The sequence below is a fragment of the Callorhinchus milii genome, unplaced genomic scaffold (genome assembly GCF_018977255.1).
Source record: "Callorhinchus milii isolate IMCB2004 unplaced genomic scaffold, IMCB_Cmil_1.0 Scaffold7, whole genome shotgun sequence".
NCBI lineage: Eukaryota > Metazoa > Chordata > Chondrichthyes > Chimaeriformes > Callorhinchidae > Callorhinchus > Callorhinchus milii.
This window is the reverse complement of record NW_024704748.1, coordinates 8,417,449-8,442,033: the sequence shown is the minus strand read 5'-3', so window position 1 is coordinate 8,442,033 and position 24,585 is coordinate 8,417,449. Positions and strand designations below refer to the sequence as shown.

The following is a 24,585-nucleotide window of genomic DNA, read 5'->3' as shown; positions in this document are numbered from 1 at the left end:
CTGGGTAAACAGAGGCGTGCAGTAAGGAAACTTGCCTAACATTTCGTCCTGCCTGAAAATCGAACCCGCTTGCAACTCAATGTAATGTGGAAGCTCAGAAGCCGTGTGAGAGCAGGCTGTATTGGGCAAGGCGGGGTTAACACTGAGGCTTCAGTACCAAGGGAAATGCTTTAATCCATTTGTCACATGATTGCTCTGGGACCAGAAAGCGAAGGAGCAAAAGGCTGGTGAGAGCTGAGGTTCAGTGCAGGTCGGAGAGGCTCGGGGAAGCGGATCACGGGGAGGAAGAGGTACATAGAGAATCCTGACCAGCACGAGACGTCTGGACACAAGGAATGAACGCCATCAGTCAGGTATCACTTTAAGGCCAATCTTCTCTATACCGGAGCCGGGAATCGAATGCACACTACTACGCTGGGCTTGTTGCTCACTGTCCCTGAATCAACATTTGATGTGGTTTCAGCTTGGCGGGCTTCAAGCCACCGGCATTTCAAAGGTAGCGGCACAGCCTTTGTCTGACGACTGAGACACCAGAGCCTTTGTTCTCATTCAGGTGAGCTCGCACACACACACACACACACACACACACACATAGCGAGTGCACAGCCCATGCACAGCACCTGCTTCACATGGACTGAACCCAGCCCAGCCCCACAGACGTCAGAGGGCACAGTTAGATGGCAATTGCATCCTGTGTGCTCATCTCTTTCTCGTGCAGTCCTGTCCCTTGGTTAGAGCACTTGCCTCGCAAACGAGAGGTCCGGGGTTCAATACCTGGGCGGTGTGAAATCTTAGGCAAGTTCCCTTACTCCACACGCCTCTATTTGCCTACCAGTAAGTCGGAACCCGGTTGTTAGTCGATTGGCAGATCACTTTCTTGAGAGAAATAAACCTTTCAAAAAAATAAATTAATGAAAATGTGGTCACTCAACCCATGACTGTTTGTGGGACACTGCTGTATGCAATTAGTATGTTTGGCCCACAAAATACAGTCAATTCCCTTTCTCAATAAGTGATAAGGCGCCATGTGAAATGCAAGGATTATTATTATTGTGAGTTTATACAGGTTAAAGGGGAATGGAGGAGAGGTGAAAGGGCGAGCATTGTAGGATATTTGTTTCCAGCCTGTCCTTGGTATTCTGTGCCTAAAATGCTCTTCTTGTGTTTTTTTTGGTCAGCCTGGGTGTCCCATAGAAATGGAAGACCGTCACAGTGCTTAAGACAGAGTTTCACACGCACGGAAACTTTCCCTGTATCTGGAATGCGCAGGTTGGCAAGAGCCGAGGCTTGGGGACCACAGTGTGCATTGGGGTAACTGCTGGAGTCTAACCAGCAAAAACGTCCTTTGGATGAGACGTTAACAACAACTACAACAAGATTACATTTGTATTGCGCCTTTCAGGTCGGGAGGACGTCCCAAGGCGCTGGACAGAGTACAGCATTTCAGACCCGAGCTGGGGTCGGGGGGAGGGGGTGGGGGGGAGGGGAGGGGAAGGGGGGTAGCCGATGGCATGGTCGAAGAGGAGGGTCTTGAGGTAGGACTTGAAGGAGGCTAAGGAGGTGGTGAGGCGGAGTAACTGGGAGAGGGAATTCCAAAGGTTGGGGCAGAGTGGCTGTTGGGGGCAGAGTTGCCAATGATGGGTCGGGTGGGTTGGGGGATGTGGAGCAGGCCAGAGGGAACGAGCACATTGGTAGGGGGTTAGGAGGTCGCAGAGGTAGGGTGGGGCGAAGCAATGGAGGGCTTTGTATGTGAGGACCAGGATCTTGAACTGGATCCTCTGAAGGATGGGAAACCAATGGAGTCGAGCGTGAGTGGGGGAGATGGGGTCACGGAGTTTGGTGCGGGAAAGGACACGGGCTGCAGAGTTCTGGATTATCTGCAGCCTGTGAAGGGAGGAATTGGGAAGGTCAACAAGCAGGGCGTTTGTGTAGTCGAGCCTGGAGGTGATGAAGGCATGAACAAGAGTTTCAGCGGCCTGAGGGGTGAGGTAGTGACGGAGTCGGGCGACGATACAGAGGTGAGGGAAGCAGAGCAGGTCATGGCTTGAATGTGGGGGAGAAAAGACAGTTGAGGATCAAACGAGACACCTCGGTTCCTGAGTGGCTTGGTGAATTGTATTGTGCAACCATGGAGGTTGATGCTGCCAGAGCCTGAGGTGCTGAGGCGTTGGCGTGAGCCAATCAGAAGGGCCTCAATCTTGTTCACATTCAACTGTAGGAAATTTGCCCTCAACCAGGACTTGATGTCCGACAGCAGTCTGTCAGGACAGCAGTGGTCCTGACAGTATCAGAAAGATAGAGTTGGGTGTCACCCGCATACATGTGGAAGTTGACCCCATGTCTGCGGATGATGTCACCAAGGGGGAGCATGTAGATATTAAAGAGGAGAGGGCCAAGGACAGAGCCCTGGGGGACGCCAGATAAACTGAGGTCCTACCTGCGTGTTCAGGTGGACTTTAAAGTTCCCATGGTGCTATTCAAAAATAGGAGAGAGTTTCTCTCTCCTGGTTTCCTGGCCAACAAACCCCCCCCAAATAAAATTGGTTACTCATTTCATGGCTGTTTGTGAGACACTACTCTGTGCAATTGGCTGCTGCTCTTTGCCCACAAAATACACATATCAATTCACTTTACAACATATCCTGTGAAGCACTTTGAGACCCTCGACAACATGATAAGGCGCTCTATTAAATACAAGTATTATTATCATTGTTGTTATTAAAATCGCATAGCTCATCATTGAGAGCCCTGTCTGGCAAGCTTTTTCGAAGCTTGTCCAGCAAGGACCACTAGGGCTTTGACTTGCAGGGGTAACAGGATCTGAGTGGGAGGATTCCCTGCCCCCAGTGACTGTTCTGCCCTTCCAAGTCCTGCCAATGAGCCAATGCCCTAGAGTACATGTTGAGTTCCTGCAGTGGACCTGCCTGGTTCAACTTAATTGGGATCTTATAATAATCAGACATTAAACTGAAATTCCGTTTAAGTGGATATTTTGAAGAGAAACGATTAATAATCCTTACGTTTTCATTTGATGTTGTGCCTTTCAGGACAGGGATACTTCCCAATAATCTGTGTCTGGATTTTCCATGTATAGGTGGACTGCACGGAATTCTTAGTTTGCCATCTTGCCAGACTGCACTCTCAATGGCAAGCTATGCGGGTTTAGCTGGCTGAATTCCCGCAGTTACCACAATGCATACTCTGGTGTCACCAATCCTAGCCTCATGTCAACCTGCTCCTAGTACTCTCCGGAATTAGGTAAGCAGCATGCAACACTCAAGAGAGATTGCACGTTCCATTCTATACATGAAACTTTCCATGTGTATGTGGGATGCATGGAACTCTCAGCTTGGTTTGAATACTCTTACGCACGGTGATGGGTTGCCGCATGTGTCAGACACCCGCTGACCAGAAAAAACACTGCCGCAGGTCTCAAAATCGCTTTATGTAGGTGAAAGTCTGAATCACAGCTATTACACCACAGTAAAATCTTGCAAGGCACTATGAGAACATTTTAATGGCGTAATAAGGCATTGTATCCAATGCAAGGATTATCATCATTTTATTATTATTGTTATTATATCATCATGAGCGAGTACTTTCCAGCAGGGGGCATCTGTATAGCTTTCAGGAGCATGCAATCCTGTCTGCTCTTTTTATTAAACTCCTTCCTTCTCTGAGCTGTGTGTGTGGGTGGGTGGGTGGGGGGTTTATAAACAATGTGCTCACACTATCTAAGAAAACTTTCTGATTGCAGCTGGGATGGAGGCAAGCAAATTCTTACACAAATTCTCTCTGATACTGCACCACATGATGAGCATTTAGCTAGTTCTATCAATAAATAATAATAATCCTTGCTTTTAATAGAGCATTTTATCATGTCTTTGAGAAGTCTCAAAGTGCTTTACAGAATATACTGTAAAGTAATTTGACTGTATATTTTGTGGGAGAAATGCAGCAGTCAGTAGATTGAGTGACCAAAATTATTAATTTTTTTAAAAATGTATTACCGCCAGGAAAATGATCCACCAACAACCTATTTACTGCTGGGTAAACAAAGGTGTGTGGAGTAAGGAAACTTGCCTAAGGTTTCACCCCGCCCAGGATCGAACCTGGGTCCTCTAGCTTGCAAGGCGAGAGCTCTAACCACTACACTACAGCCCTCCATTTGGGTGTTTATTAGACATACGCAACCCACCACTCCGGCTAGCTCATCACTGAGCCCTTTTCCCCTTAGAGTGACGAATTATCAGGATTCGTTTACTGTATTACTCAGTCACTTTGCTCGGCAAGAAGGGTTACACCCATCCGATTGAATTTGGTTCTTCTTTTTATTCTCTCTCTTTTTCCCAAATGAATCCCAGATAGTTCATGAAGATCTGCTCCCCCTTTTCCCCACACTAGAGCAAGCAACTCCCAACAGGTTCTGATAAAGAATCTCCCTGCTTTACTTAGGGAGAGATCTGGGAGGAAAGTGGGTACGATTAAAAACACAGAACCAAAGCCTCGACCTGGCTTGGCTCCCTTGAGTACAGGAAATTGTGTGTGTGTGTGTATGAGACAGCACATGTGGTTTACATTATCTGAGCATCATCTCTGGGCGTGGATGAAGAGAGAGAGAGAGAGACGGGGAGAGGGAATGGAGAGAGAAGCAGGGACTGACTGAGAATGTGAGGGGAATGGCGACAGCAAACTCTGTGGAGAGAAAGAGAACGACTGTGCTTCCAGTCTAGCCATATATTTTGGTCAGCCGGGTGTCTGACACATGCAGAAACCCAACACCGTGTTTAAGAATATCCAAACTAAACTGCACATCCCACCTACACATGGAAATTCCAGAAATAGATTATTGGAATGGAATGTGCACTCTCTCCCCGGAGGGATGCATCGTGCTTACCTAATTCCGGAGAGTATTAGGCGCAGGTTGGCAAGAACCAAGGCTTGGGGAACCCAGAGTGTGCGTTGGGGTAAGTGTTAGATTCTAACCAGCTAAAACTGCATAGCTTGCTATTGATAGCAAGCTTTCCCGCTGCTTGTCCAGCTAGGATCACCCTACCCATTAGAGCTTTGGCTTGCAAGGTTAAGAAGAGCGGAGTGGAAGGATTCCCTGCCCCTAGTGACTCGTCTGGTGTTCCAGGTCCTGCTGATGAGCTGTGCTGTCATTAATCATCAGCAGTGCCCTGGAGCACTGCAGTCCCACCTGGCGAAGCATTTAGCAAACCTTTTGCCCCTCCCCCCAGGAGCCACTGTCTGGCTAGACTGGGCGGACAAACCTTCTTCCTCTCTGTCCAGTCTAGCCAGAGACTGTAGCTGTGGCGGAGGCTGGGGGGAGGGGAGATGGATTGCTAAATGCTTCCTCTGTGGGAAGGGAATACAGCTTTAACAGATGTGGCTTCGAGTTTTAAATCCATTTCTCTTGCTGTTGTAGCTAAGATACACCCAGCTTACTGAACTCCCAGTAAACAGATTCCTGCTGTACATTCCTCGTATTGAGAACGCCTCAGTGTTAGAGGAACGAGCTATGTGCTACCGTTAGACAGGCTGGGGCTCTTCAGGCTTAAGAGAAGATGGCTCAGAGAGGACCTTATAGAGGTGTGTAAAATATTAAATGGGAATGAAAAAGTAAACTCAGATCAATACTGCACCAAGGAAGTATATGTACTCAACGCTCCGAGAAACCAAGTTGTTGTGGTATAATAAAAATCATCCTTCATATACCGCTTTATCACATTGTTAAGGCGTCTCAAAGTGCTTCACAAAATATATGGTAAAGTGAATTGACTATATTTTGTGAGCACAGCAGTGTCCCACAAACAGTTGTGGATTGAGTAACCGTAACTGTTTTTTGAAGGGATTATTACCCCCAGAAAGTGATTCGCCAATGAACTAACAACTGGGTTCCTTCTTACTGCTGGGTAAAAAGAGGCATGTAGAGTAAGGAAACCTGCCTAAGGTTTTGCCCTGCCCAGGAATCGAACCCAAGTCCTCTCGCTTGTGAGGCGATCGCGCTAACCATACTATGCTACGGGACTTTTGTATAACAAGAGGTCACAGGTTTAGAGTTGTAAAAGGCACTAGTAAGTTTTTCTTTACCAAGAGGATAATTAACAAATAGAACAGGATTGCTGGGAAGGATGGTTGAGGCCAGGATACGAGGATCACATTTTCAACACACGTCTGGTGTCAACCTGGCTCAGTTGGTAGCGCTCTCGCCTCTGAGTCAGACTGTTCAAGACCCACGTGTGGACTGTGAATTCGCAACATCTAGGCTGATGTTCCAGTGCAGCGCTACTCAGTTCAGGAGGGCAAGTCAAAGAGCTTCACAGGATTTCCTGTAAAGTGTAAAGACTATTGCAGGCAAATCTGTAACCAATTTGCACAAAGCAATGTCCCATGAGAGCCATGAAGTGAGCATTCGGTTTTATTTGGAGGAGTTGTTGGCCAGGCCAGAAACTCCCCTCTCTTTTGGAATAGTGCTGCGAGGTCTTTAACCAACGACTGAACAGGCAGACGGGACCTCCAGCTCAGAATCCCAGTCAGCTCTCGGAAATGATTTGAGACAAAACTGTATAATGTGAGACTGTAGTTAGTGTATCATCTAAAGGAATAGCATCTCTGACGATCCAGAACCCCATTTAATGATAAAAATCCTTACATTTGAAATAGCGCTTTACCATGTTGTTGAGATGTCTCAAAGCGCTTCACAGGGTATATTTTAAAGTGTAGTGACTGTATATTTGTGGGCGAAATGGGATGCCAGCTGCACACAGCAGTGTCCTGCAAGCAACCAAGGAGTGAGAGACCAATTTTATTTAGAGAACGAGTGAGAGAGACACTCCGCTTTTAAATAGTACCATGAGATCTTCTAACATCCACCTGATCAGGCAGGTGGGACCTTGGTTTAACGCCCCATCTGAAGGACGGCACCTCCAGCAATGTAACACTGCCCCAGCGCTGCATTGGAGTGTCACCTTAGACTCTAATTGAAAAGCAATTGCTTACACTGATCACTGAATAGTACCTGTCTGCTCCGCAGGTTGTTAAAAAGGATGATATTTTCTGGAAGGCGGTGGCCCTGAGAGAGACCTCAGCTGGCGAACACTTACTTGGAAGATTGCGAGATGCCCATACATCATATCTCTGTTACCCCAGCTCAGGACTCGCACTGTGCCAAGGCTAAAGAGAAGCAGGTAGCAATTGTTGTCTTCTGTCCAATCTGATTTGCAAACTCCTTTCTCCACTGTGGACACTAACAAGAAAATGCTGATATTTAAAGTCCAGGTAAAACAATCCATCCCCAGCCCTGGTTACTGAGTGCATGAGTACCATAATGTTCAGTTATGGTGCGCAATTGACTGTCCTTCTTGGGGTTGGGGGGTGGGTGGGTCTGGGCCTTTGTGATAATCTCTAGTCTGGTTCCTGAGCCAGGCGAGTCTGCAGTATTTCAGGGCTCTGCTGATGACAGCACAGCACAGCCAGCTTGGCTCATTGGCAGGACCTGGAAGGGCAGACCTGTCACTGGGGAAGGCAGGGAATCCTCCCACTCAGCTTCTGTTAACCCTGCAAGGAATTTCCATGTATAGGTGGGAAGCATGGAAGCATTCTCAGTTTGGTTTAGTTCAAGTCCCACATTGAGACTCAGAATCACATATTTTAAGCTGACACTCCAATGCAGAGCTGGGGTTTGTTGCATTGTTGGAGGTGCCGCCCTTCGGATGAGGTGTCAAACCAAGGTCCCATCTGCCTGTTCAGGTGGATGTTAAAGATCTGCTATTCAAAAATAGAAGGGTGTTTCTCTCTCCCAGTGTCCTGGCCAACAATTCCCCAAGTAAAATTGGCCACTCACTGCATGGCTGTTTATGGACATTGCAGTGCGTAACTGGCTGCTGCGTTTTGCCCACAAAATACAGCGTCACTATATTTCACAGTATATCCTGCGAAGCTCTTTGAGACATCTCAATGACGTGATAATTCACTCTATCAAATGCAAGGATTATTATTATTATTAAGTGGGGAACAGGAGATCGATGGAGTCAAAGACACACGGATTCCCGTGAGGGGAGAGAGTGAACACTACCCATACAGCTAGTATTAGCTAGTACAGCTAATAATCCTTGCCTTTGATAACCGCCTCTCTTCATATCTTCAAGACTGCTCTTCACAGGATTTGACTATAAATGCAGTGTATTCTGTAGGCGAATGTGGCAGCCAGTTTGCTCATAGCAACGGAATGAGTGACTGATCTTGGAGAATCTCTTTTCCAGTAGTGCCATGAGATCTTTAATGTCCACCCGGAGACAACCTCTCGATATAACGAGGATCTTGAACCCTAATGGTGGATGGGGAATCAATGGAGAAAGGCGAGAATGGGGATGATAGGCTCGCAGAGCCTCGTGTGGGAGAGGACAAGAGCTGCAGAGTTCTGGATAGTTACTTGTTAATCCTTGCATTTGATATAGCGCCTTATCACATCATCCAGAAGCCTCACAGTGCTTCATAGGATATGCTGTGAGGTGAAGTGACTGTGTGACATTGCTGAGATATAATTCAACATGAGATTAACTTCAATGCTGCAGTTTCTTTGACTGTGCGTAGGATCGCCTTTTCCCTCCCACCCACCGGGCTCAGCATCAGGCTCCACCACTGTTAAGCTCTCCAAGATAAGCACTGTATAAATCCAAGTTGTTGTTGTTTATGGCTTAATACAGCTGAATCCTTTTCCTAATGAACAGCACTATAATGTACCACACATGCTCCCTGTTACTTGTTGCAATGTGCATTACCTTGCATTTATCTGCATTAAAACACAATCTGTCACTGCTTGACCCATCTGCTGAAGTAGTCCAAACCTTCTCAAATGCCGTTTCTCCTATAATCTTATAAATTATAGCATCAACGAGACTTTTCAGCCTTTGCTGGTGCTCTGCTAACTCCTCCAGTTTTCCATAGCATATTGGTTAGCTTGCTTGCTTCGTTAGCGAGAGGACCCGGGTTTGATTCCTGGGTGGGATGAAACCATAGGCAAGTTTTCTTATTCTACACACTTCTGTTTACCTAACAGTAAGTGGCACTTGGTTTTTAATTGATTGGTGGATCGCTTTCCGGGGTTAATAATCCCTTCAAAAGAATTTGGTCTCTCAATCCACGACTGTTTGTGGGCTACTGCTGTGCGCAATTGCTTGCCTAGTTTCGCCCACGAAACACAGGCAATCCACTTTACAATATATTCTGCGATGAAGCTTTTTGAGATGTCTCAACAATGTGATAAAGTTCTATTATTATTATAATTCTAATGAAAAAATATAAACCAGAAAGGATTCTTACAGATCTCTGCACTCTGTACGTTGTGATGACGCAGAGGAACTGGGCTGTGCACCTCTCTGTGTTAGAGTGGTTTGAATTATGAATGAAGCACTGGGTTTTGTCTTTAGCCGGTGCTGCTTCCCCTGACTGTGGTTCACGCTCCACGTGCGGTCAGGGAGGTTGAGTGCTCCCTGGTTTCCGGGTCTGCGATGCGCTCCCATTCCAGGAAACCCAGAAAACCCATTCCCCTCACTTAACAGGCTCTTAAACCTGACGCCTGATGTGCAACCAGGGTGTGGAAATTTCCCGTTGTCTGGCGTGGAGTGAGCACTCTCTCTCTCCCCCGGAGACAAGCATGTTGTTGTTGTTGTTAATGTGCAGGTAGCAAGGCTCTGGGGCTTGGGGCTCCCCCAGACTGTGTTTTGGGATACAGCTGAATTTTAACATTGTGGAGATTGTCGCTTGTCACTGCTTGTTCAGCCACTCAATCCAATAGTTCATCTCCCTTGCATGGATAAATGCAATATGGCTAATATCAGGCTGAATAGAGGTTACTGCTTAATATTGGACTATAAAGTGGTGTCACTGTTAATAGACTATATAGAGATGTCACTGTTAATATCAGACTATAGAGGCGCTCACTGCTGATATCAAACTATATAAGGATGTCACTGGTAATATTGCACTGTACTAATAGACTATATAGAGATGTTACTGTCAATACAAGGGAACTAAGATTGCTGTAATGTACTACACAGTGTATCACAGTGCTATACTCTGTTACAGAGTGCATCATTGTGCTGCGCTCCAGAATGCGTCATAGTGCTGTAGATGTTTAGGGAGAGAGCTGAGATTGTGTTAGCAGGCTGACCAGGGGAGGATTGATTGGGAAGGTTAAGCCAGCGAGTGTATCTGATTATGCATGGTTTGGCTGTGAGTTATGTTTGACAGATGGAGCTTAAAAACACGACTTGCATGAAAATAGCTGGAAAGGGATCATCTTATGACCAGATGGAGCGGGGGAGGGGGTGGGGTGGTGGGGGGTTGGTGGGAGAACATCTATCAGTGCTCCTAATACCTCACTATGCCATCTCTGGCGGCTGACTCGCCAATCCGTCCTCTCAACCGGATAATCATTTGCCGAATAAGGAACAAGCCTACTTTTTTATAGCTCCTCAAAACATTCCACAGCGTTCTCAGTATATCCAAGACCCGGGGAGAAACTCCCTTCTCTTTAGATGGTGTCGTGGGATCTTTAACGTCCACCCGAGGAATAGCGACCAGTAAATGTAACTCCGGCACACTCAACCTCTGCCTGTACCCTTTCATCACTGTGTCTCCTGTGTGTCAGTCTGGCTCAGTCAGTAACACTCTAGCCTTTGAGTCAGAAGGTTGTGGGTTCAAGACCTACGTCGGGACTTGGAATCACATTGTCTAAACTGACCCCCCATTGCAGTGCTGGGGGTGGGGGGAGTGAGGGTTGCATTGTCAGAGGTGTCGACCATCCAATGAGCTGTTAAACTGAGGTCTTGTCTGCCTATTCACGTGGCTGTCAAAGAACCATGGCATTATTTGAAAAGAGAAGGGAGTTTCTCTCCCGCGGTGTCCTGGCCAACAATCCCCCAGAGAGAATTGGTCATTCACTCCATGGCTGCTTGTTGGACACTGCTGGTGCACAAACTGGCTGCTGCGATTTGCCCTGAGCTGTGTCTCTAACACAATGCTGTGCTCTGTCTCTAATGCTAAACACTGCACTGAGCTGCCAGTGTAATAGTAATAATAATCCTTGCATTTGATATAGCACCTAAATGCTTTGTTGAGGTGCCCCAAAGTGCTGCACAGAATATATATTGATAAGTGGATTAATTGTATACATTGTGGCTGAAATGCTGCAGCCAATTGCGCACAGCAGTGTCCCACAAACAGTCATGGATTGAGTCATTTTTTTTATCTTGGAGGGATTATTATCCCAGAAAAGCAATCCGCCAATCGACTAACAACCAAGTTCCTACTTACTGCTAGATAAATAGAGGCGTGTGGAGTGAGGAAACTTGCCTAAGGTTTTGCCCCGCCCGGAAATCAAACCAGGGTCCTCTCGCTTGTGAGGAGAGCACGCTAACCACTATGCTACAATACTCCATGTAAACTACGTAAACCCAGTTGCTGGGATGGATTTGCACATGAAGCCTGTATTCGTCTTGGTTGCGTTGTGAAGAGATTCGGCAATGCCATCAGCTGTTGCTCGCCTCTCAGCAGACATCAGGTGAGCAGATGGTAGTGAGACTGAATTCCTGAAAATGACACTCACCAGTTCCGGTGTCCTTATGAAATCAGGAAGCACTCTTTCACATGCAGGAAAGTGGAAATCTGGAACTCTCCCCAAAAAGGCTATGGATGCAGGATCCATTCAACTTTTCAAGGTTGCGGTGGATAGATATTTGTTAGGTAGGGGTATCAAGGGATATGGGGCAAGCACTGATATTTGTAGTTGAGGTACAGATCAGCCATGATCTATTAGAATGGCGGAACAGGCTCAAGGGGCTGAATGACCTAGTCCTGTTCCTCTATTGCCATGTTGTATTTCTGTCCATCCATCCACGCTGATCCTTGTCAGCCTCCAATGCTATTCTCAAGCAGATAACTGCCCAGTTCTGTTATTGTCAGAAGTAATTGACACAGCTTTGGGGAAAGCAAGGCTCGCTGTCACTTTCACAGCTTTGAATGATTTTAACAGCAGTGAAGTCCATTCCCGCTTCACTCTGGGGTTAAGTGTCTTCACCCTTTCAACCTGTTTCATTTTAGATCCTTTTTTTGATCAGCTGGGTTGCTGACGTGTACGGAAACCCGTCGCCGTGTTTCAGAGTTTCTAAACCAGTCCATGCATTACCACCTCCACCTGGAAATTCCTATATTGGAATGGAACACACAGGTTCTTACTCTGGAGGGATGCACTCTGCTCACCTAATTCGGGAAAGTATTTGGCACAGGTTGTATTTGGTAAGGCGAGTGCTCTAGCCAGTACCTTACAGGACTCCCCTAAAGCTTACCATTGACAGCACTGTCTGGCAAACATTCCCTTTGATTGTCCAGCTAGGACCACCCCAGGATCCATTTAACTAGGGCTTTGGCTTCCAGGGTTATCAGGAGCTGAGTGGGAGGATTCCGGGCCCTCAATGACTGGTCTGCCCTTCCAAGTCCTACTGCTGACTGGCTGTGCTGTCGTCAGCAATGTCCTGGAGTACTGCAGACCCGCCTGGCTTAGGGAGTGCACTAGAGACTGACACAGAGGATTGGCTTGATTCTGATATTCTGTGGCCAAACCTGTCACCTTGGAGCCAGTTCAGCTCCATGGAGACCTCACTTACACCTCCCCATCATAAATCATGTTTTCAAATAGTGCTCTCTGGGTCTGCTCTCACTGACTAACTCCAGACGCCTACAAAATACACAGTTATTACGTTCTACAGTAAGTCCTAAAATGTTATAACGTGAGGAGGAGGGAGAAATCCAACGTGTGTTGGATTACAAGAATGTAATCTCACGCGTTGTAGAGAGGGGCGTGCCATATTGTGTAGGCACCGTCATTTGGATGAGACGTTAAACTGAGGTCCCATCTGTGCCTATTCAGGTGGACGTTAAAGATCCTGTGACACTATTCGAAAAGAGCAGGGAGCTTCTCTCCCCTAGTGTCCTAACCAACAATGCCCCAGATAAAATTGGTCACTCACTCCATGGCTATTAATGGGACATTGCTATGCGCAAATTAGCTGCCACAATCACTACACTTCATAGTAAATCCTTTGAAGTGTTTTGAGAAGTATCGAATGACACGATAAGGCACTATATCAAATGGAAGGATTTTCATTTAGACGTGATAAGGTGCTGTAAATTCGTTCTACCCAACATCCCGTCCTTAGTGAGTAAAAGCCCCATGTCCTTGTCAGCTCTGCCTCCATATACTTAATAAATTAGCAAGTGGTTTAGATTGAACTCTCTCGCTTGCACACTGAGTGGTGCACTTTGGGATTACAGTGATCAAATCATACTGTCAGGATTTACCTCATCAAGTTCCATCTCCCTGCAATCTTTTTCCAATCTCCAGCACTATTGAAGGTTTTTTTTTATTTGAAATCATGCTCTCTGGATCTTACTTCACTGTCTAACCCAAAATAACCTCAAATGGGCTCAGGTAGTACCAATCAACCCACACGTCGGACCTTCAGCAATACAATCACCAGCTCTTTGTTAGTAATAGTTATGATGTAACATTAAACCTTATACACTGGATGTATGTGTATGCATCCCAGCCTTTGAATAACAATTAATAATAATAATCCTTGCATTTGATTTAGCCCTTATATAATTGAGACATCTCAAAGCGCTTCACAGAATATATTGTATAGTGGATTCACTCTGTATTTTGTGGGTGAAATGCGGAAGCCAATTGCGCACAGCAATGTCCCACAAAGAGTCATGAATTGAGTGACCACATTTTTGGGGGGAGGGATTATCACCCCTGGAAAGCAATCTGCCATACAACTAACAACCGGGTTCCTACAGAGGTAAACAGAGGTGTGTGGAGTAAGGAAAGTAGCCTAAGGTTTCGCCCTGCCGGGGAATCGAACCCTGGTCCTCAGGCTTGCGGGGTGAGCGTGCTAACCACTAGGCTACAGGACTCCATCACCACATGGGGCACCTGAGCTGACAGTAGGGAGTGGGGGCTCTAAGATTCGATGTTCTTGGTTCACTGGTGTGTCTGTCAGTGGAGCTCACAGGGAGATAAGCAGGGAAATGGTGGGGAGGGAGAGAGAGGGAATTAAATAGGAGCTGATGTAATAGGAAGGTGTATCTCGATCGCTCTCTCTCTCTGTGCTGAACTCCCTCTGCTTGCTCATGCTCCCAGGATTTTATAAATAAACCTGAAGACTGGGCCAAGGATTTAAAACGTGCTTGCATTCCATCTGGTTAACCACGACCCAATTTACTGTTTAAGTACATTGCACCGTACTCTAAACAGCCATTGCCTCTCCGCTCTGCGATGTCTTTATTTCCCGTGTTCCCCTGGCTTTCCTCCCTGCATTCTGTGTACTCTCTTCTCGCCCCCTTTCCTCACTCCCCACCACTTCCCCCCTCATAGCTCCACAGGTGGGGAAATGCTGGTCCCTCCAATGGAGGGGAGGAGAGACATGAAGGATTTCTGGTGCTGGCTGTGAAGGGGTGGGTGGCATCAGGAGAGAGGCCTAGTGTTGTTTTGCCCACATAATAAAGTCAATTAATTTACAGTATATTCTGTGAAGCATTTTGAGACGCAATAATCCGCCGTATCAAATGACAGGATTATTATTATTATCATTATCATAGTTGTACCAGCTGTGAGCCGGTACTGTACTAACATAGTACTGGCTATCTGTGTGGTTAGATTTCTGTGGGAGTTTGTCTGTGATTTTGTGTGTGTGTCTGTGAATCTGTGATTCATGCACATGTATGTAGGTGGGTTACATGGAATTTGGTTTGGATACTCTTATCTAAGCATAGTCATGGGTTTACGCATGTGTCAGACAACTGGCTGAGCAAAACAAAATGCGTGTATATCTGTGATTCATGTATATGTCTCTGGCTGTGCTTATCTGTGACTAACTGTGTGTGAATCTGTGTGTGTGTATGTATAAGTGTCTGTTACATGTATTTGTATATTACTGTAATTTGGTGTGTGCATATTTGTTTGTGTGATTCTGTGTATTACTATGATTGTGTGTGTGCATGTGTGTTTTTGGTGATTCTATGAATTACTGTGACTGTGTGTGTGTGTATTACTATGTCTGGGTGCAGCCAGCCTCACCCACTGTTTGTTTAATTCTCTGCCTGGTTTTCCTGACATCCCAGTGAATGGAGACGTTATCTCATTCCAAAGACAGAGTCTTTGTTATCGTTTTGATTTGTTCAGCGTGGGAGAAAGGCAGCCTTCAATTAAGTGTACTGTTTTCAACATCTCCTGTCCTCATTAATTATTTTCCCTTGGGATTCATAATTATTTAACTGCTTTTATTCCTAGGATTTGCTTGTAGATTAAGCGCGTGTGTACTGTGCAATATTATAGCTACAATATATGAGCGTTGTCTGGGACCTTTCAACAACCACAACTTGCACTTATATAGCGCCCTCCACACAGTGCAGCGTCTCAGAGCGCTTAATGCTCAAAGCGTTCAATGCCTTCAGCTTGAAAACGTTAAACCGAGGTCCCTGTTCAGGTGGACATTAAAGTTCCCGTGACACAATCGCAAAAGAGAAGGGAGTTTTTCCTGTATCCTGGCTGATAATCCCCGAATAAAATAGTTTTTTCCCTTCACTGAGTCATCTTGGCTCAGTGGTAGCGCTCTTGCCTCTGAGTTGGAAGGCTGTGGGTTCAAGCTCCACGTTGAGACTTGAACTCACAAAGTCTAAGCTGACACTCCAGTCCAGTGATGGGGGGGTGTTGCATTGTCGGAGGTGCCATCCTTCGAATGAAATATTAAACCGAGGTCATGGATCGGTCACTCAATCCATGGCTGTTTGTGACACTGCTGTGTGGAATTGCCTGCTGCGTTTCGCCCACAAAATACACAGTCACTCCACTTTCCAGTATATTCTGTGAAGTGCTTTGAGACTTCTCAGCGACGTGATGAGGCACTATATCAAATGCAAGGATTATTATGATATAAATGCAATTTGTTGCTGTTGTAGTTGCATAGGCCAGGGCCCTGGTTAGATTAGGAGAGGTTCTGCCTCAACACTCTGTCGCTGAAGCTCAATTTCATTTTTTTCTGCAGCTCTGGGGCTGGTTGCTGAATGGGAGCTGATACATACTAAATGAGGAAGTGCAGATTAAAAGTGATATTAGATAGGATGTTCTCTGTGCAAATGCACGCCTGGTCTGGAGCTCTTCAATAATAAATGGCCTCAAAACATCAGGCAAATGCTAATGGAATCCCTGCTCCACTGTGAATCTTCCAGAGGGAAACGGAAGATAGTGGGCGGGTGTGCACAGCCAGAGACATATGCACGAATCACAGATATGCACAGCCAGAGACATACGCTGTCCAGCAGTTACCCCAATGCACACTCTGGGTCGCCCAAGCTTTTGCTCTTACCAACCTGCGCCTAATACTTACTGGAATTAGGTAAGCAGGATCTGTCCCTCCAGAGAGAGTGCGCATTCCTTTCCAACCAACTGTCTCTGGGATTTCCACATGTAGGTGGGATGCATGGAACTCTCAGTTTGGGTGGGATCTTCTTAAGCACGGTGATGGGTGTACTCACGTGTTAGACATCTGGCTGACCAGAAAAAAAAAGTGGTGACTTAACACATGGCAATTTTCAGACAGCAAAACTTAAACCACACACAATGGGCGCTGGTTGCTGCTCAACAACAGCAAATTGTAATTATATAGCGCTTTTCATGTCGAGAGGACGTCTGAAGGCGCAGGACAGTGAGGGGTTTGCACTCGAGCTGCGGGTTGGGATCAGAGAGGAGTGGAAGCCGAGGGCAATGGAGGAGGGAAGATTACCGAAGGCACAGTCAAAAAGGAAAGTGTTGAGATTGGAAAACACAATTAACTGTAAAGTTTAGTGACTGTGTAGTTGTGGGCGAACTTATGGAGTGAGTGACCAATTTTATTTGAGTGATTGTTGGCCAGGCTACCGGGAGAGAGAAACTCCCTTCTCTTTTCGAATAATGCCGAGGAATCTTTAACGTCCACCAGAACAGGCAGACAGGACATCGGGTTAATGTCTCATCCAAAGGCAAAGTACATCTGCTAATGCAACACCTCCCAGCACTGCATTGGAGTATCAGCCTAGACTGTGCGAGTCTTGATGTGGGGCTTGAACCCACTATCTTCTGACCCCAAGGCGAGAGTGCTACCACTGTGCCAGGCTAACACTCTCTATGGAATTTCAGGAGATTAGGGCAGAGAATTGGCAGGAAAATAAAGTGACTGGAATGACATGGGGCTATGGGGGAGATTAAAATAATTTTTTTCAATGATATTTACCTTTTCTGCAGCTGATAACGTTGCTATGAGTGTGAGGTCGGGAGACAGACCACAATAAAAGTCTCCACTACTAAGAGTAACCAACATTTTATAGCATGTTTGACTTCATGATAATCCTTGTATATAATAATAATAATAATCCTTGCAATTGATATAGCACCTTATCACATTGTCGAGCCGTCTCAAAGCGCTTCACAGGATTTACTGTAAATAACAACTAATTACTATAGTAACTGTGTATTTTGTAGCCAAACGCAGCAGCCAATTGCGCACAGCAATGTCCCATGGAGTGAGTGACCAATTTTATTTGGGGAATTGTTGATAAGGACCCCGGGGGAGAGAAACTCCCTTTTCTTTTCGAATAATGCCGTGAGATCTTTAACGTCAGGCACAGGCGGGACCTCGGTTTAACATCTCATCTCTGAAGGACGAGAAAGACTAAAAAACAAATGTTGCAAAGCGCTTTACAAAGTAGGATTGATTGAAAATCAAGTAAATATTGTTGTGTAGGCAAATGTGGCAGCTCATTCTGCACCAGCGAAATCCCATTAATAGGGTCCATCCTTGTGAATTAAATCAATAACTCAACTCCTTAACAATGTTTTGAGCAAATGTATTAACACATTCTGCCTGTTCAGGTGGATGTTAAAGATCCCGTGGCACTATTCGAAAAGAGAAGGGAGTTTCTCTCTCCCAGTGTCCTGGTCAACAATCTCTGTGGCTGTTTGTGGGTCATTGCTGTGCACATATTGATTACCACGTTTCACACACAAAATACATTCTCTACACTCTATAAACTGCTCAAATGAGCTAAGATGAAAAGTAAGAGTCAGCCCGGCTCAAGACAGTCGCACTCTCACCTCTGAGTCAGAAGGTTATGGGGTCGAGCCCCACATCAGCATTTTGAACTCACACAAGTCTAGGCTGACCCTCCAGTGTCAGAGGTGCCATCCTTTGGAAGAGACATTAAACCGAGGTGCCATCTGCCTTGTTTGGCCTTGTTTTTTTTGGTCAGCCTGGTGTCTGACATGTAGAAACCCATCACTATGCTTAAGAGTATCCAAATCAAGCTGAGAGCTCCATGCATCCCACCTACACATGGGAATCCCAGAGATAGATTGTTGGAATGGAATGCGCACTCTCTTGCTGGATGGATGCATCCTACTTACCTAATTCCGGAAAGTATTAGGCGCAGGTTGGCAAGAGCCAAGGCTTGGGGGATCCCAGAGTGCGTGTTGGGGTAACTGATGGAGTCTAACCAGCTAAAAGAGCTTGCTTTTGAGAGCACTGTCTGGTTGCTTTCTCGCTGCTTGTCCAGCTAGGACCACCGCACCCATTAGGGCTTTCACTTGCAGGGTTAACAGGAACTGAGTAGGAGCATTTCTAATCCCCGAAAACATTATGGCTTGTTTAAAATACACAGTCACTACACCTGTGAAGTGCTTTGAGACATTTTGACGGTGTGATAAGGTACCATAATCAAATTTAAAGATTATAATTTTGTGTGGTACTGTTGTCTTAAATGTTAAGTCAAAATTTTCTTGCAGGCTAAGACTAGGTGCAATTCTGGACCTGGTAGATTGTGAGGTAAAGAGTTTCTTGCCGAATACTTTGTTAGTGTCACAAACAGCGGCAAACTATGTGGTTACTGTTGAGTTAGACTTTTTCATAGAAACATAGCAACAGGAGTAGGCCATTCAGCCCCTTGAGTCTGTTCGACCATTCTATTAGACCTGCCTGATCTGTACATCAACTCCATTTACCTGGAGGGGGACATTGATCCTGAACTCTGTTTTGTTCCTACCCCTTTCCTGCACTCCAAAGTCTACTCATTTCCACCATCCAACAGGAGTCACAGGATTTTGGCTGATATTCCCCTGCAAGTCCAATTGTAGCAGTGTGGTTCAAAGCAACTCACTCAGCACGGCTGGGATTGGAACCCGGAGCCTTTAGGTCCATATGGTTCAGTCAGAGTTTCGGACCTCCTCCCGCCGTAAGCTGCAGATCATCCAGAACTGTGCAGCCCATGACCTCTCCTGCACCAGGCTCTGTGACCCTATCACCCCCATCCTCACCCGACTCCACTGGCTTCCCATCACACGGTTCAAAATCCTGGTCCTCATCTTCAAAGCCCTCCATGGTCTTGCTCCCCACTACCAGTGTGATCTCCTAAACCCCTACCATCCTGCTCGCTCACTCCGTTCAGCGGGCTCCGATCTGCTTCACGTCCTCCCGCCTCGCTCGCCCCACTATTGGCGGGCGGGCCTTCTGCCACTCTGCCCCTCCCTCTGGAACTCTATCCCACAGTCCCTCCGCCTCGCCCCCTCCCTTGTCTCCTTAAGACCTATCTCAAGACCCTCCTTTTCAACCGTGATTTTGATCACCCTACTTTTCCCATTGTCCTCCACCCTCCTCCATCCCAACCCCAGCTTGGGTCCGAAACTATTACTGTCCAGCATCTTGGGACGTCCTCCCGAAGTGAAAGGCGCTATACAAATGTAATTTTGTGGTTGTTGTTGCCTGACTTTGCTTCAGATCCCTTACCTAACAAAAATCTATCTACCTCAGTCTTGAACATTTCAATTGATCCAGCATTCACAGGAAGAGAGTTGCAGAATTCCACTACCCTTTGTGTGAAAGATTGCTCCCTGATTTCACTCTTTTTCCCCTCTTTCTGTGTTGAATAAGTCTGACTCCCCATTACTCCTTCTGTTACCATCAAGGCTGACTGTATTGAACCTGACTGGGTGCTTCCACTCCCGAGCTGCTGTCACAATAACCTCTGTCTGACGTCATATCTAAAAATATATCTGCAGCTGATACAGCGTCTTATCATGTGGGATTGCTTCAAAGCCCTACAGACAGGGAGTTACTCTGAGATTTGTGCCCTGCGTAAACACCGCAGCTTATCTTTGAGAGTGTACGGGCGAGACTCTGTGTGTGTGTCTGTATATGAAAATGTGTGTGTGTGCAAGTGTGTCTGTGTGGGCAGAATGCGAGAGAGAGAGTGTGTGTGTGTGTGTATGTTGAGTGTCTGTGTGTGTGAGCGTGAGTCTATGGAGCGTGGAGTGTTTGTGGGGGAGAGCAAGAGAATGTGTGTTTGTCTGTGTGAACGTGGGAGTGTGGAGTGTGTGTGTGAGTGTGAATCAGTATGTGTGAACGTAAAAGAGTATGCCCGCGCGCGTGTGTGTGTGCACAAGTGTATCTGTGTGACTGTAAGATTATCTGTGTGAGCGTAGGTGTGTGAAAGCACAAGAAACGGTGCATGTATGTGGGTTTGTCTAAGTGTGTGAGAGTGTGCATATCTGTGAGTGAGCGCGCGAGTCTGTGTGTGTGCACGTTTGAGAGTGTGCAGGTGTGTAAGCATGCACACAAGAGTGTTTTTCAGCAGCCTGGGGCAGGACACTGAGAGGAAGACAGATACGGAAATGAGCCATTCAACCGGTGAAGCCTGGTTTCTGTTGTTTCTATAGCAACATGTGTCAGAGATAAAACTACAGGAAGAAATATGTTCTCATGTCTGAGTCTCCGAGTCAACCAAACTCTGCTCTCACTCTTGTTCCTTCCCCTCCTTCTGTCATCTGGGTCTTCATTCATCACTCCCATGCTCTCAGCGACTCTTCCAAAAGCCCTGGGTCTTACCTCTATCTCTCCCTTCCTTCAAAAACTGTTTAGGTGTCAGCCTGGCTCAGCTGGTAGCACTCTTACTCTGAGTTCAAGCCCTTCCACGTCAGGGACTTTGAACCGTCAGTCTAGGCTGACGTTCCACTGCAGTGCTATGGTGGGAGTGCCGCATTATCGGAGTGTTTCTCCCAGATAATCTCCCAGATAAAATAGAAATTTGGTCAATCACTCCATGGCTGTTTGTGGGACATTGCTGTGCGCAAACTGGCTGCCACGTTTCGCCCACAAAATACAGTCAATACAGTAACTTTACAATGTATTCTGTGAAGCACTTTGAGATGTCTTGATGACGTGATAAGGCACTGTATCAAATGGAAGGATGATTATTATTATAAAATTGTCTGTTTGTTCGTGAGGTGTTACTAGGTGCAAATTGGTTGCCTCGCTCTCCCATAAAATACACAGGCACTGCGCTTATATAATAGACATTGAGACATCTCAAAGCACTTCACAGAATATATTGTAGAGTGACTGTGTATTTTGTGGGGGAAACACAGCAGCCAACCTGCAGAGGAGCGCTCCACAAACTGTCAGTGATTGAGGAAGCACTTTTTTTTGGATTATTAACCCCGGAAAGCGATCCGTCAATCGACTAACAATCAGGTTCCTACTAACTGCTGGGTAAACAGAGGCGTGTGGAGTAAAGAGACTTGCCCAACGCTTCGCACTGCCTGAGAATCAAACCCAGATCCTCTCCCTTGCGAGGCGAGTGCATTAACCACTAATTATTATATCAAATGCAAGGATTATTATCATTATAAACTATACATTTGTATTGCATTATATCGCAACTCTTGCCCCCAAATTCCCCTTTTGCCTCTTCTTTCAAAACACTCCGGGGAGGGGGGGAGGGGGGCGAAAAAAATCTTCTCCCTCCCTCTCGCCCCTGCAAATGCTCGAGAACTCTCCAAAATTGATTCAGACTGTGTTGTGCCTCTGATTCGGTCTGTGCCTATCCCTTAGCTGTATTGACCGCGCAAAACAGGTCTATAATGGGAGGGAGAGTGTGTGTGTCTGTGTCTCTGTGTGTGTGTGTGTGTCTGTGTGTCTGTGTGTGTCTGTCTGTGTGTCTGTGTGTGTGTCTGTCTGTGTCTGTGTGTCTGTGTGTGTCTGTGTGTCTGTGTCTGTGTGTCTGTCTGTGTGTGTCTGTGTGTCTGTCTGTGTGTGTCTGTGTGTGTGTGTCTGTGTGTGCTGTGTGTGTGTGTCTGTGTGTGTGTGTCTGTGTGTGTGTGTGTGTGTCTGTGTGTGTCTGTGTGTGTGTGTGTGTGTGTCTGTCTGTGTGTGTGTGTCTGTGTCTGTGTCTGTGTGTGCATAGCTTTCTCTGTGTCTGGGAAGTTTATATCGCAGCTCTCTGTTAACCAGATACCCAGACACAGAGCAAAAACAGGGGGGGTGGGGGGGGGGTCGACTCGGGCACATACACCAAGTGTCTGTTTAGGTCCTCATGAATTATTTATACCATCGGCGACTCCCTTCAAACCCGCGGGAGGAGGGCAGCCTCGGTTTGTCCAATGTGATTGCCTGAGAGAGGGGGAGAGGGAGAGGGAGTGCGAGCCCCGAGGAGCCGGGACTGTGCACAGGCGAATGTAGGGCAGTCTCAGGCTCAGGAGCAGGAGGGGAGGGGAGGGGAGGGGAGGGAGGAGGGAGGGAGGGGGAGGGGAGGGGAGGGAGGGGAGGGAGGGGGAGGAGGAGGGAGGGAGGGAGGGGAGGAGGGAGGGAGGGGAAGGGGCACTGACTGCTTTTTCTGCAACGCATCGAGAAGGGATGAGACAGAGGGAGAGGCAGAGATCGGGTGAAAAATACCCAGAGCCCGAGTGATGCAACCGTGTTGGGAAATGAAATTACAGGTAGATCTGTTATCTGTGTGTCTGTGTGTCTGTCTGTCTGTGTCTGTGTGTCTGTGTGTCTGTCTGTGTCTGTCTGACTGTCTCTGTCTGTGTGTCTCTGTCTGTCTGTCTGTGTGTCTGTGTCTGTCTGTCTGTGTCTGTCTGTCTGTGTCTCTGTCTGTGTGTCTGTGTCTGTCTGTCTGTGTCTGTCTGTCTGTGTCTCTGTCTGTCTGTCTGTGTCTGTCTGACTGTCTCCCTTGTTGTTTGCTCTTGTCTGCAAATGTCAATTTGACAGCTGTTTCACCAATGGTCAGTGAGATCCACCGGTGATGGTTGCGGAGTGCAATTGGGGTTTGAGGGGGAGGAAAGGGAAGGGAGAAAAAATACGATGTTTCTCCCCCCCCCCACACCCCCCCCACACACCCCCACACCCCCCCCACACACACCCCCACACCCCCCCCCACACACACCCCCACACCCCCCCCCCACACCCCCACACCCCCCCCCACACCCCCACACCCCCCCCCACACACCCCCACACCCCCCCCACACACCCCCACACCCCCCCCACACACACCCCCACACCCCCCCCCCCACACACCCCCACACCCCCCCAGACAGAATCCAGGCTGCAAAGCAAACATAGAGCTGCTGGAACCTCTCTCTCCCTCCCTCCCTCCCTCCCTCCCTCTCTCCCTCCCTCCCTCCCTCTCTCTCTCTCTCTCCCTCCCTCTCTCCCTCCCTCCCTCCCTCCCTCTCCCCAGATCACTAATTTTCATTGCATAATAACGGCGATCACCCTTTGCCTTTTGACACAGCGCCTTTCACGTCGGCAGAGTCCTTATTTGTGAAGTGGAGTGACTGTGCCTCTTGCAGCATGAGGAATGTCTGGCTGTGCGTTTGACAGCGAACTTGGTGAGCGCGGCGTTGTTGTTGTTGTTGGTGGTGGTGGTGGAGGTGGCGGTGGTGGTGTTGTCGTTGTGCGCGGAGGGTCCAAGCGTTCTTGCGTTCAAGATTCAGACAGAGAAAATTCAAAGAATGTGCGTGTGCGGGGATCAGAAACACTGAACGAAGGAGCTGATGGTTATTATTTAGCAGACGTTTCCTGCTCTTTTCTGGCCAGTGATAAATTAGACAGCAATTGCACAGCGAATCTCACACCTTGGGGAACCAGCATTGGGTACCAACTGATGATGTTTCCTCCTGGATCCTCTCAGACCCTCTGTTATTTCCTTCCCACCCCTTTTATTATTATTATTATTATTATCATCAGTAATAATGCTTGCATTTGATACAACGCCTTAACGCACCGTCGAGACGTCTCGAAGCGCCTTCCTCCCGAACGTGAAAGGAGCTGCACAAATGCAATCTTGTTGTTGTTGTTCGCCGGATGCACTGTAAAGCGGGTTAACTGTGTTTTTTGGGGGTGAATCTCGGCAGCCAATCGCGCACAACAGTGTCCCACAAACAGTCGGGGATTGAGTGACCAAATTATTATTATTTTTCTTCTCTCCTCTCTTCACACTCCCACCTCACCCCAAGATTTTAAATAGTTTTATTTCGATAATAATAATTTATGTTTGTATATGAAATAAACGCCTCACTGTGCAGTATAATATTTATAATGACTAACGTATGACTTAACTTTATAGAATTCTAATTTATCAATTTTAAATTGCAATTATTAATTATGATTAGGTGAAGCTGGATGTTACTGAGAATGGTGGGGTTTCTGGGAATTG

General features: G+C 46.9%; 1 protein-coding gene across 3 annotated transcripts in view; it reads left to right on the top strand.

Moving 5' to 3' along the window:
- Positions 1–203: 203 nt before the first annotated feature.
- march8 (membrane-associated ring finger (C3HC4) 8) overlaps positions 204–24,585 on the top strand; it is a 39,007-nt gene continuing 14,625 nt past the window's right edge. The window contains exons 1-2 of one of the 3 annotated variants that reach the window (XM_042336986.1): positions 204–553; positions 7,037–7,190. In XM_042336986.1, coding sequence (XP_042192920.1) covers positions 7,122–7,190 — 69 coding nt within the window. In that variant the 5' untranslated portion in view covers positions 204–553; positions 7,037–7,121. Of the gene's footprint in view, positions 554–3,151; positions 3,259–7,036; positions 7,191–22,721; positions 22,865–24,585 lie in introns of those variants that run through there. The other 2 variants (XM_007899356.2, XM_007899364.2) reach the window with 2 other exon arrangements.